At 40.9% G+C, this 14200-nt stretch overlaps 1 protein-coding gene across 7 annotated transcripts in view; it reads left to right on the forward strand.

The window, feature by feature from the left end:
* The window catches only part of CUX1 (cut like homeobox 1), a 284376-nt gene that overhangs the window by 248841 nt on the left and 21335 nt on the right, over positions 1 to 14200 (forward strand). For 6 of the 7 annotated variants that reach the window (XM_042791633.1, XM_042791634.1, XM_042791637.1 and 3 more), the window contains one exon: positions 1648 to 13444. The exons of the other annotated variant lie outside the window; for it this stretch is intronic. In XM_042791633.1, coding sequence (XP_042647567.1) covers positions 1648 to 2359 — 712 coding nt within the window. In that variant the 3' untranslated portion in view covers positions 2360 to 13444. Of the gene's footprint in view, positions 1 to 1647; positions 13445 to 14200 lie in introns of those variants that run through there. 7 annotated transcript variants of the gene reach the window in all.

Here is a 14200-nt window from a genome sequence, read left to right on the forward strand (position 1 = left end):
TTGCATTTCAAGTAAGTCGATAATATCATTAGCTTCAAAAGCAGTATTCAGACGGTGTTCTGTATTTATCCTAATTTTTTTCTCATTGTGTGCTGTCTTCCATAGCACATGTAGGGGAAAAAAGGAAAATTTGTACAGCTATCAGCATTGGGACAGCATTTCACTTGTGATTTGCAAGACCCTTAGCAGTTCTCCTTGGCTGAAACCAAAAGCATTACCTTCGCTCTGAAATATAAAGTCCTGCGAAACTCTCCCTGTGTCTGTAGCCTCGTCCCTGACCACAGGTCATTGAGGCTTCCTCTTGGTTACAAATTAGGACCTGAACAGTGGCCATAACCTCTTCTTACTGATAGAGCACTACAAAGAAAGAGTTAGCCTAAACCCTAAGATTTTTTCATAAACTGTTCTGTACTTGTGAAGATATTGGGAGCTCCTAAAGAGGGAAGGAAGAGGGAGGAAGGACCAAGTTAAATGACAAAGGTAGTGTGTTTGGGGTATTATTGCGTGCTTGAAGTAATAGGAGGCGCACAGTGGTACACCAGGCAATTTTAACCACACTTGGAGTGCATTAATTCTCTTGAAATGCACTGCTTGCCTTGACGCTATTCGTGTTCTGAAATCAATTTTTTAAATAAAAAATGAGGCAGAAATCCGACCAGCTCGCAGACTGACAACCTGTCAAAAGGCTCTGCTTCCCCAGAGCGGTTTCAGAACAACAGGCTTTGTTTCATCTTCGTTTCTCCTTGGTGTCCAGGAGAGCACTCAGGGGGTTGTCCAGATTTTTTCCTTGTTTGTTTTTGTTTAGACAAATGGTGGTTTACTTCTAGTAGAAATCTGAATTGTTTTGTATTTATAAACCATTTTCTTCTGGATCTGCTAGGAATGTATTAATATTTTTTAAACCATCCCTTTTCTGGTCCAGTGTATTGTAAAGTTTCACCCTCCTGATGTCAGACTTTTAGTGGGAATGGAAGACTGCAGAGCCTTTCATCTCTGCCTCTTAAGCCATGTCCAGTGCTGTAAAAATTGAGTATACAATTATGAGTGTTACTTATTTAAACTTGCAAGAAAAGACGATCTGTCATTGGTTTTCACCAGTCACTTTAGTACAAGTTGATTATCTGTATAAAGTTTATATTTTTGCTTTATCCCATAATGCCTGCTCTGGTTACTAGAAGGGGTGGTCATCAACATCAGATTTACAATAAGTACGCAAAATCCTGGTTGAAGTCAGAGGGGTCAGTCTCAACACTAAGCACTGCAGAAGTTACCAGAAATGGCTTATCTGCTTAAATTACTGGCTGCAGCTGCCTGCCCTCCCGCCATGCCATGGAGGAGCCCCCGGGGCCGTCTGGGGTTTGCAGCCTGCATCCTTCTAGCACAGCAGGCTTCACAGAGGGCCTGCGGCTGGGGAACATGAAATTAAGAGCCTTTTGCCAATATTTCATGTTCTCCCAAACACCTTTTCCGTCAGTCCTTTGGGTTTGAGGGTGTGAGTGCTTCCGCTTACGCAGCTTGGTGCGGCCGTCCTGTAGCCAAGGCAAAATGGCCTCTTACGAAAGGGCGTTTTGACTGGCGAACCTGGTAGAGTCGGGTGGCTCCCGGCGGCCCCCGGCAGGCTCACCATCCCTCTCCCCTGTCTCCTAGGTCTCGCATCCGCCGGGAGCTGTTCATCGAGGAGATCCAAGCCGGGAGCCAGAGCCAGGCTGGGTCGAGCGACTCTCCTTCCGCCAGAAGCAGCAGGGCGGCCCACAGCTCCGAGGGAGACAGCTGCGACGGCGTGGACGCGGAAGGCCCACCTGAAGGAAAGCCGAGTGGCCCGGAGGCGGATGAGTACGGCAATGCAACCACAAAGTCTCAGGGAGGGCCAGCGGAGTCGGCTTTCGAAGCGGGGGAAGAGGCACTGCAAGGCGCCAGGTCTTCGGAGAAAGCAGAGCCATTCCAGGCGGAGAGCCTGGAGGACACCGACGACGAGGGCAGGCTCAGAGCACCGCGCCAGAGCTCCCCGCCGGCATCGCAGCGCCCGGGAGACGCTCTGGAGACACTGCCAAACTCTGCCACGGAAGGGGATGCCTCTACCTCAGCTGCCTCCACCTCAGTCCTTACAGGGGAGAGCTCCTACAAGTCAAAAGAAAGTTCAGAGAAAATCTCCAGTGTGCCAAGTACGAGCTCGACGCCGGCCACAGGCTCGCAGAAAGCCAACTCTCTTCAGAGCTTGTTTGGCTTCTCCGAGGCGGCGAGCTCCAGGAACACGCGAGACAGCTCCTTGAGGAAAAAGAAAGCGGCAAACTTGAACAACATCATCCACCGCTTGGAGAAGGCCGCGAGTCGAGAAGAGGCCGTCGAGTGGGAGTTTTGAGATTAAACTCGCCCAACTCTGGAGAGCTGGGAAGTGAAACTGGACCTCTACTGGTTTTATTGTGTTGCGCACTTATCCGCCCTGCGGGCCACAGGGCAAAAACGCCATAGGCCAAGGTGCATATAGAAAACAAAAAGGAGCGTTAAGCCCAATTTATGTTTGTGTTTTCGAGGAAGAAAACTGAAATGTGTAGTCAAGCTTTTTTGTACCCTGAAGTGTTTTTATTATTGCCCTAAGTGATTTCCACAATTTCTGGAATAACTCATACAGCTTTGCCTTGTGCCCTCCTCTTTGGTGTGGGCTTTAAAAAAAGAAAAACAGAAAAAAAAGAAAAAAAAAAATCAAACCCACATATTAAAAGGGGGCTTTTTATCTGCCATCTAATGGCTACAGAGCGATAATACACTATTATCTTCTTAAACCAGGATAAAAGGGGAGATTTTTCAAAAAAAAAGAAAAAAAAAAGAAAGTTTTTTGTAGCTGTTCAGTTGCCACTAAGAGATTGCACAGTCAACCGACTCTAAACACACTAGTTTGGATTCCTACATATTTTCAAGAAAAGAAAAGAATCTTGTTGTTTGAAACTTTGAATTAAAAAAAAAAAAAACACATTTACTCCACATATTTTTTAACAAAACAAAAAAAAGTCACATCAGGAAAATATCTTAATTTGTGGTAGCTGACTTAGTGTTTTCTTGTAAGTGAAATAGAATATTGACACGTAGTGCACATTGTTTCATAGCTTTAACTGATTCTGGTCTTTTGCAGACCAGAATTTGTTTAATACACTCCATTTTAGGCCAAATCAGGACAAAAAAAAAAAAATCTGAATCTAGGTATTTTATAATCTGCTTTTTAACCTCTAACCACAGAGCACGCTGATCAGACCTCATATCTAGGAGGTTTAGGAGACAACTTAGAAACAGCATGTACTTGATCATTTCACTTGGTTCATAGTGTACAGAACTTCCTTTCAGTAAAGTCAGATCGCTCAAAAAGTGTTGGCCAGTAACATTTCAGCCTGCTACTTTCGGGATGTATTCAGTAACCCGAAACATTCAACTTACCTGGAATCGATTAAAGTGTAGTTCACGTGTACGATTGCTGTCACGCACCACTAAGAGGGGACTGGAGCTGCCTCAGATAGAGAATTTTCCTGCTGTTGGTGGCCATTTACTGACTCTCTTCCCACCACAAGCACTGATTTTAAATACGTTTTAGTTGTGGGAAGCTTATTTTTGTGTGGATAAAGAGTACATGGCAATGACCAGACGGGCTCTAACCGGGACAGAAATAGCCCAAACTCCAAACCAAAACATTCATGCTCTCGAGTCCCAGTCTAGACCATTCTGCTCTGCAGAAATACAGCCTTTTTCCATTATTTTATGCACAGGTTAGGGCTGATCAAAGTACAAATCAAATTCTAACTTGTCTCTAACTCCTCCTGTTGTCTATATGTATATGCGTGAGCATAGAGGTGTGTGGAAGGATGTGTGTGCGTGAGTGTGTGCGTGCAATTTTATACGTCTGTGTATTTTCTTACGTACTTGTGCACACATAGAGTGCATTACTGCCACCTTTTTTCAATAAGCTGTTTTATCAGTTATGGCTTCTACAAGTTTGCTAATTTAGACTCCTTTATTGCCATATCTTTAAAACTAACAATAGATGATTTCGGAATATATATATATATAAATATATATATATATATAATTTTTTTTTGCTTATTTATAGGTGCTGTATTTTATTATCTGATTGTTAGGAAGGGATGAAAGGGGGCAAATATTCTTTAGAGGGATAGACTGCCGGCAGTATTGGGTATAATTTACAAGATGTAGTTGTCATACTGTATATTATTGATTGAAGACTTTTTGACCGTATTGTGTATCATTGAACTTTTGTCTTAGGTCAGCATCTTTTTGATGACACTTTAATGGTGCATTCATTACTTCTTAAGTTTAATTAATATTACTTTTCTGATTTTGGGGGAGGGAGGGGTGGGGAGAGGAGTTCCGACTTTAAAGGTATGTTCCCAATATTACACCTCAGTGTGCTTGTATTACTTCATTAGTAGGATTTTTGACTGTAAGATGTGAAACCACATTTCTTGCATGATGTTTTAGAACTTATGTATTTCATTTACAGTCTCTTAACATGCAACAGCAGCACTTAGCGCAAGTTTTCACAAATTAAGAATCAGTACACTAAAATCAATCCTTTTCATGATTAAGAAAAGAAGGCTCTAGGAGGCTGAAAGGCAGGGATTTATTTCCTATTTTTACTGCTAGCTGTTTCAGGATACCTCCTTGGGTAATTGGGGACTTGTGATGCAAAACTAAAATTGAGAAACAGAGAGAGCAACTGCCCCTTTCTGTGATGAGCTGAGGAGACAATTTGTAATAACAGACACCAGTATGTGACAGCACGTGCTGGAAACGGTTATGGCTTCTTATCTGGAGTGCAGTTAGTCCGTGGGAATGGCCAGCAAGGGAAATACCGTGGTGAAGCAAAGCGTTACCTCTCTGTATCTGTACAATGTCCTGGTTTGACTCACAAAGCACAGCTCCATTGATAAATGCACGTCCTGGTAACAATACACGTACCTTAATACAAGTCATAACCAGATGCGTCTTCAGCCAAGAAGCAAAACTTCTGACTAGAAGGCGCAGATATTTTCTTACGTTCCTTATTTGTTTCCTTTGGTGTTGTTTGGTTCAGGTTGGGTTTTTTTATTAATTCTAGGCAATACACTTGCCAGTCTGTTTCTACTGTCCTTGTCTGCTGATTTGAGATCGAGGTGCTTGATGCAGTCAAGTGGTTACTCTCGGCTTTCTCATTAATGAGGTTTTTATCTGTTTGATGATTTTTTTTTTAAATTAATATTCCCCAAACTGTTCTTGTGCCTGTGTCTATATGATTGCATTCCATGATGCTTACTGAGAGCTCTTGCTGCATTATATGACAGCAGAACTGTATTCGCAGGTTGAACACAAATGCAGCACTTAAGGTCAATCTCTCCTCTTAATAAGCAATACGTAAGTGCCTTGAAACTTATATCTTTTCTTTTTTTCTGTTTATTTTTGTTTTGCTTTTCAGGTTTCCACTAGTTCTTTAAGATTCTTTAGCATCTGCCCAGTTTTTAATGCTGTAATGATTTTTAAAAAGCATATCTGTAGCTTGCCCTAGAGGAAATCTTTCTTTTATAACACTAACTGTTAATTCTAAGCTCCATTATTACATTTGAATCATGTAATTTTGCTGGATAAAGACAGCATTCAAAAGTCAGAAGTCACTCCATCCTGCCAAGGGTTGTCATTGGTATCTATTATAAAATTAATCAAATAAAATGCTGTCAGTGTTTCCTATATTTTTGGCACTTTATTAATGGCTTAGCTCCTTTTGTTGTTCCCTATTTAATGATCTGCGTGGAATGTGGACTAGCCTGCTGAGATACTGTCGGGGTGACCTGAGCCATCCTGCCGGGAGTCACTTTGGGTTCCTTAGTGACCCCCCTTATTTAAGGGCACGGGCAGACGAACCCCCTCAGATCGAGCGTGTAGAGTTCAAGTGATGTTCCCAGCTCTTTGTTCCCGGTTTTAAGCCAAGGTCACAGCTGCTTTTCTGTTTCAGTGGAAAGTAAAATGTGTTAGCTTGAACTACTGCCGAGATTCTCTTGTTGGAGATGAGTTACCTACTGGCTTTCCAAACTGGCAGAGTCCTCCCTGGTTTAGCGCCTGAACTTCAGCAACACTGAAAGATATTAGCTATATTTCTGATCAAGTGCGGCATTTGGAAGCAATGCTTTTAGAAAAATGTGTATTGGAATAACTTTTTTTACTTAATTAAAAGAAAAAGATAAGAAGTTGGAGGAGAAGAAATGCCAAAGAGTAGCACGGTGGCTTTTTACCCTCTTGGCTCACTGGTCACACGGGAAGGGAGAAGGCATTACTCAGGCACGTGTGACGTGGGGCTCATCTCACCGGGCAGTCGTTTTGCAGAGCGTGGCAGCAGGGCCCTCGCTGGCAGCGTTGCTTTTCCTGATAGATAAAAGCACAGGCAGTTTTCAGAAAGTCTGTAATGCCAGAGTCTGTTTTCCTGAGGTTCTTTAAAAGCATTATTTTCTCTCTTGCCACTTCCATGTTCTTACTAAAGCTGTGGATGAAGGGCCCGGGCTATTTTAACAGAAATACGTTTATACTGCAGTTAAAATTGTCGATTTTTCTCTCTGGATGGTTAGGGAAGGAAAGAAGTGTAGTCCTTCCTTTGCTAAAAGCAAGGGGAGAGTATCCCTTGGCAGCGGGGTCATACAGTGGGATTGTCAATATGCTTCCATTCTTGAGGATTTCAGACAACAGAATTGCGCATTTTTGGGGGCAGAAATGCATTTAATTACAACTGCTGTTGATGCTGTAAAATTTGACCATTTTACTTATTCGTCTGTAAAATGCCTATAAATAGAGCCGCTCTTCAGAGGAATCTGTACCTGTGCACTCTGCCCATATCATGAATTAGTGAGTCCTTTAGTAATAAACTCCTTGCTGTAATGGGAATAATCTATCTTACAGTTAAAAAAAAAAAAAATGTATGTGCCTTTCTCATTAGTTGAAAGACCTTTGCATTATTTTTATGGAACTTGTTCATATGGGAATGGTGTACTGAACGGGGTTCATGAACACGACAGAATTCTATGCAATATTCTCTGATCCAATTACTTAAAAGTTGATATTTTTCACTTCTTTAATGGGAGAAATAGTAAGCTAGAGAAGTGCATCATTCTGGCAATAATTGAAAACAAAACAGATAAATTCACATAAAATAGGACTGAGGGAAATCTGACAAAATAATGTAATGAAATAATGGAAAATGCTAACAGTGATTGCAGTCCCTGCTAGCACAGCTGCTGTCAGAAGTCTGTCATTTTCCATCATAAAATTATTCATTTCAGGTATTCTTAAAAGTTACATTAAATAAAAATGCTCCTGGCAAAAACAGGGCAGGTGAGAAACAGAAAAAAACCTCCACATTGTTACCATATATAAATTATGAGAATACACGAAAAAAGTAATTGGTTTTGAACACTTCTTTGCACTTAAATCCAAAATAGTTTATTTAAACTGAAATGTCACGGTAATCTGGACCAGTGCCTTTAGCAAGGTTGCAAGGAGATCAGTAATCTTAGCAATTTGTTGCAAACCGCAAGCAGTGACATTTTAACATGCAGATGGAGGGCACTATTTTTGCTTGATTTGTGTCTCTTTCTAACAAGTGAGTTTCTTAAATTATCTCGTCTTTCTTCTTCACCCAGTGTACGTATCCTAGGATATTCTCTGTCCTAAAGCTACTGTGTGTGGCTGAGCTGTGAGCATTTCTTGAAGACTATCAGAAACACACAAGGAGAAGAAAAGTTGGTTCTTAGGTGGGGGCCAGATTTAACATTAAAACCAAATCAAGTCTTTCCCGTGAGTGCGTGGCAGTTTTGGCCCTGAGGAGACAGGCTGCTTATAGCCTCATATTCCTAAATTTAACTCACACAGATAAAACAGCTGCAAGGCAGTATTCGGTTCGCTCATATTTGGCCTGCTACTTTCCCCTTGCACTTTCTGCTGCCCCACGGTTTGAACATCGACATTTTCTTCCTTTGTGTTGCATATACAATCAACTTACTTAAAAAAAAAAAAAAAAAAAATAGAAATTTAAAAAATTCTGTACAAACAACAGACTTTTTTTTTTTCCAGCAGTTTAAAATGTTGCCGGATAGTTGTAAATTGCAAGGAGAATCACTGGCAGAATCACTGGCATGGAAAGCATGAGAACTGGATTTCATTTCTGGCTCAACTTTAGTTTAAAAAGTGACATAGCTGTCTCTGTCTCTTTCACATATGGTATCTGAGCTCTAAAATGTAGAAATATTATTTCACCAATCTGTTCTTTCCTCCCCATCTCTTTTATGGGATATATTGACTATGCCATATATAAAATATAATTAATAATGAACTTTATGGCAAGAAAAGCCCTTTATGCTATGCCTAGGGACTGATTTGTCCTACATGACCAGGTCATGTACTATACCCTACTCTATTAATATGCAAGGATAAAAAGTTTCTATGCTCTGAAGGTGAAATTTATCCTTTTGGAGAAGGTTAGCGTTAGGCCTGTGCACTTAAATTTTCAAAAAGCCTTAAAAACAGGTATGTAAGTGGTGCCATCTCTCTCCTCAGGGATGATTCCCCCCCGAGCCAAGCGGTACTGTGGCATATTTAATACCAGTTATTAGTTATAAGGTCATTTTCCAGTTAAAAGAAGTCATTCATTGAACTTCATTAGTGAGCCCCCTCACCAGCCTCTGCTGGTACAGCCGAGGACTGATGGAGGCATCACACCCGCTTTTCCCAAAATCTGGGCACTCCACGTCAAACCCAAAGGCCTTGGCTGTCTCTAAAGTCTGAGTTTCTACAACTAATTTGCGAATGGAAAAAAACTGATCTGATTCCCAGGTTTGATTTTCATTGTTATTCACAAACATGTTCTGGCACTAAAGTGCATTAAAAGGAAATGCGTCCTTTTAAAAACTTGATAAGATTATTGTATTTTTCCTTGTCCAGCTATTCTGTGAAGGACAATTGCTGCCATTTTTCAAGCTTGCTTTACTCACAGTGATTGTTAGATTTTTGCCCCAGTTCTGTAGATTTCTTATTAAAACTGTTGGTTTCATAGTATCGGTTTCTTTGTATTTTGAAACAGCCGAGTGCAGCGAATGACTGGATTCTTAACCATAGTGAAATAGTTCAGAAAACAGTACAGCAAAGGCAGATGCCTGAAGTCCCCATGACGTCGTGTCTTTGACTTCTTGTTTTTAGAGATATTTGTACTACATAGTACAATCTTCATCCAAAGATCCTTGGAAATGGAGAGTCATGCCAGGAATTTCCTGCTGTTATGGTGACATACCTGCTTCTTGCATAGTTACTGTGTAATTCTGTGGTAATGTTCGTAACAGCACAATCTCTCTATTGATAACAACAGTGATGGCATTAAGTTGCATTATCCTCTTCTGTCTATGCGGGTAATTAATATGCATTTTTAGGAGTTGTTAAATGTGTATATGTACATGATTCCAGTAGGGAGAAGCCCCTCTGTATATGTAGTATTTGTATGCTTGGTCGTAATGGTGCAGTAGAATTGCTACAGCCAGTTTTGTGAAATCATTTGAGGGGTAGGTGAGTGAGGGCTTAAAACCAATATGTATTTTAATGCGTAGAGGATGCTGTTTTCCCACTTGTCAGTTCAGTTCCCTGTTGTAAATCAGGGATTAGCCATCTGAAAGATCGGATTGTTTGAGATACGCAGGTTTAGCTAACGAGGAGGGGGAAGATCATGTTCAGAATACATAAAAATAATTCCAAGGGTCTGAGATGTGCAAAAGCCAAGCAGTTTGAAAGGAAGGGTCAAACCTCATCTGCAACGTCCTGCAGCAGTTGGTCTGTAGGTTTTGCTTCGATACGACCTGCAGGAAATTAATACACCAGATATTTGCAAGTGTAAAATCTACTCTCCTGTATCTCTGTACGGCGGGAAGGTTAACAGTAAAGACGTACTTAAAACAATCACAAAAACGGCTGATCAGTAAACTAAGCCAAGTATCAAATTAAAGCAAGCAGTTAATTCTTGCTCTCCCTAAGCTGAAAATTCAAGTATTCTTAGGAATGAGACAGAAGTTCTCTGTTATGCAGTAACTCGTAGAAGGCGAGTGTTGTGTTTTCAAGAGAAGAAACAAAACTCGGCACTTGACTTGCTCTGAAGTACAATCTTACCTCCCAGTAACTGCTAAAAATGTTTTCTACAATCAGCCTTTCAATCAGACTTCTCTGGCTTTTGTTAGCTTACATTAGACCCTTAGTGCTATTTTGATGTATTATTTATATGTGGGTAAATTATTACTAGCTTTAAAAGTGTTTCCAAAGTACCTAGTTACCTCTGGATGCTAGTACAGACTGTGCAGGGAGTACTTAAGCATCTAGTTCGTAAAGGAGGTGTGTGGGGAATAAGCAAGGTCACATCTGTATCATTCTTTTCTTTTTCCTTGATCAGGACTTCATTTCCTTCTTGTGTCCTCTAGAGAGATGGAGCTCATGGATCTTTTTTTTCTGTGGGGGAAAGGTTTTAGTTGAGCTTGAAATTATTCTATTTTCATTCAGTAGGCGTGTCATCAAAACCCTGTATGTTACCACATTTCCCATTATGTTTTTACTTTTTGCTACTTTCCTAAAATTTACTATTTAACAAACTTTCTGTATTTGGAAAGCTATGTGCCTTATTTCATAATCTCTTTGTGGAGAATAATCTAAAGCACAGTGATCTAGATTGCAGCATTCACAGCCGCTTTTCACTGGGGGGGGGGAAGCAAGCAGCGATCCAGGAGCGTTTCAGTGGCCCGACTTGAGTTGCCCCTTTGCTAACGAGCACTTCAAACACTGTGCGTTAAATCTTTGTGCAATAGAAATTCTCGTTCCGCGTTCGGAGGTTCGTGGCGCAGCCGCCAAACGCAGGCGAGCGTGAGCTCTAGTTTAGAAGAATTCAGGTTCCTGGGGAAAAAAAAAAAAAAAAAAAAAGAAAAAAAACACATATCCCTCTGAGTTGGCTCCAGCAGCACGGTGGGGGCGCGGGTTAGGAAGTCCACCGTCACCCGGCGGCGTTCGTGCTCGTGAGGCTCAGTCTCACCCGGCGTACTCACAGGGCTGTCAGCGTTCAAGAAACACCCCTGGGCTCCAGCCACTGCCAACTGTGACCGTGTCCTTTTGTGCCGTTAGTCACACGTGCTGGCCTCACTGCCGTGCCCAGAGCCGCGCTGGCTCTGGGTGGCGAGACCCTGTAAAGTCATTCCAGTCTGAGTTTGGTTTTGTGAAGAACAGGCTTTCGCCCACCGGCATCCTCAGCCCTTACCAGCGCTTGTGTGCTATTTTTCAAGCTTGCTCTCTCTACAGCATCATAAGGTGAAATATATAAAGGTGGTTTGTAATTAGGAAAACAATCTAATATTTCCTATTTATGAGATTAATTTTAACAGTTTCTTTTTTGAGGTTTGTTTTTGTTGGATATAAACACAACAGGAGTATACATATCCCCTAAACAGACGTTGGAGAAAGTTTGGGCTATCCTGGCGATGGAGCTGGGTGGTTGTCGGCTTGTCGTAGTATCCATATCATTGTGCCCCTGTTGTGTTTTCTAGAGCAATCATTTTTTTAAAAAAAAATATTTTATCTAAATGCCTAATAAATAATATTATTTAAATAGTTTTAAAATAATTTAGGACTGAGAATAAGAAGCCTCAGTTGTGAGAGAAGAGACTTAAAATATACAGAGAGAGAAAATACCCTTAGCCTCCTAGAGCCTCTACTGAGAATTTCATGAAGATGCAGTGCCCCTTTGTCAGAGTACATTGCGATTTACTCAAGAGTGTTAATTTAAAATGAGAGACTGGTTTCCTGTGATGTTCATCTTTGTTGGCATATGTTTGAATTTCTGAATTCAGAGCTGATTTTCTTCTCATTCAAACTTGGTCAAGGAAAAAAAAAAAAAAAAGGAGGAAAAAAAAACAAACAAACAAACAAACAAACAAACAAACCGAACACCTTGTGCAGCAGCAACTTTTCCCAGTGTGAACTCTGGAAATACACGTTGTGAATTGAGCTTTGTCACGGAGGAGTCATTTAGTTTTCTTGCAGTGTCGAAACACGTTCAGACAGGCTTTCCCTGGCTAGGTAACACTTCACGAGCGAGCGAGAGAAAAGCTGCACAAGCCAAAGTAAAAACCGTTGCGCTAGAAATTCCCCCTGCTCGTGGCAGGGGAGCGCGTGTCTGCACGAGGGACGATGCAAAGGGCCTCCGGTCAGCACCGAAGCAGCCCGCCCCGCCGAAAAACCTGACAGGGGGGCAGAGATGGGAGGTGCTGAGCTAGTTGCAGGGCACATCACCACTTCTGTGGATTTGGAAGCAAATTTGCACTTTGCCTTTCGAGGGTGTCCCACTAAAAACCATCAGATGAATTTCCCACGCGAGGTTCTTTCCTTCTGGCATAGTCTGAAAGAAAAAAAAAAAAAAAAAAAAAAAAAAAAGACAAAAAAAGCCCTACAGTAACTATTGGATAACCTCTGCAAAACAAAAAGGTTGTTCCTGTCAGAATACTCTATGCATTTCTCTGTTGAAAAGCATTTTCTGCCGTTCCTTTTCCAAAAGCGGGCACCGCGCGCCCCACTCGCTGGAAATGCTGCGAGAATGTCGAGTGTACGAATTTGGACATTTAATTCCAAAGCAGATGGAGGCTGGCTGAGGGGGGGGGGATGTTCTTTTTTTTTTTTTTTTTTTTTTTTATAATTGTTTCCCTCATGTCCCTTTTCATTTTTTTATTAAAAAATTAACTCTTTGCATTTGTGCAATAACTACTTGCCATGATAATGGGCAGACCTTTGAAATGCCCCGACTACTAACACAGCACAAGATGAACTCAAACAGAAAGTGGTGTACTTTTTCCTGAGAACTTTTTTTTTTTTTTTATTTTAATAATAAGCTCAGTTTTTACCCCAGTGTATTGTGGTGTCTTACATTTTTAGCAGTATTTTATATTTTTTCTGTAACGCACTAAGTCTTAGATGTTTTTAGAGCTTGTTTGTTATATTCACAATCACAGATTTAAAAAAAAAAAAAAAAAAAGATCCTCACAAAGACCCAATTGACCAAAAAAAAAGTGTCATTTTTTTTGTACAAGTAGCTTTGAGAAGCCCACATTGTGTTGCTGTGACTCATCTTTTGTAACATTTTATTTCTTGGTATTTGTTTAAACATAAAAGTAAGAGTTTATATGGCTGGCAGTAGCAGGGCAGCGCTCCCTCCGTCAGCAGAATGGCATTGTTTCTTCTGTCTTTGTTTGGTTAGCCATATAATGTTTGTTCTCAGCACTGTACAACGGTCCCTATATGATATGGAGAAGCAATATCACTGTATGAAACTCACACGATGTATTATTATTATTATTATTCACTAGCACCCTAGGTGTGATAATTGAAGTAAATATCTTTTATACAAACACAATTACGCGTGGGCTGTCTTTATTAAGGTGAGACCTGAGTCCAAGCAGCAAACATTTACATTGGTTCTGTTTCAGTGATGCCCAGGGGAGTGAAGGGGCTGGGCTTGGTGGGGATTTGTGTTCGTCCAGGGGAGGAAAATTTTTGTTTTGTGTAACAATTTCTAACGGGGAGGAAATGCTTTCAATACCTTGAATATTGAAGTGTCAGATTTCCAAACTGTATCCTTTTTTCAGTGAAATTCAAGTGTGACAATTCCTGCTGCAGTCGGTGGGAGGTGGACACCTGGCTTCATGGACGGAAAAGATGTATTTTGGGTCTGAGACTGCAAGGGGGATTGTTCTGAGCACCATAACAATATATTAGCTAGTCTTTCAAAATCAGATTCTGAGGTCGGAACTGCTTTAGATTCAAAAATGAAAATGTAAAAGAATTCTCCCAGATATTTGGCTCACTCTTTATAGACACTTTATATAAAGAAGTTCCTCTTCTAGTGCCTTATGAGACATTGTTCCTATAAATACATTCAGTATTTACAGAGTCTAGAAGTTGAAGTTTGGTAAGGAGCAGATGTTGTAATCCATCAGTGGAATTATATTTTTAAAAGTAGTAGAATAAATCTAGATTGAATACTCTGGGTTTCAGGTAGAGCGTGTGTGTGTGTGTGTGTGTGTGTGCACTTGCCTGTGCGCTCCTGCTTTACCTGGCGTGCTCGCGTCTGGGCTGTGAATTGTGAATTGGAGGTTATTCTGAGGGACCT

Source organism: Tyto alba, unplaced genomic scaffold (assembly GCF_018691265.1).
Source record: "Tyto alba isolate M040663 unplaced genomic scaffold, T.alba_DEE_v4.0 Super-Scaffold_19, whole genome shotgun sequence".
NCBI lineage: Eukaryota > Metazoa > Chordata > Aves > Strigiformes > Tytonidae > Tyto > Tyto alba.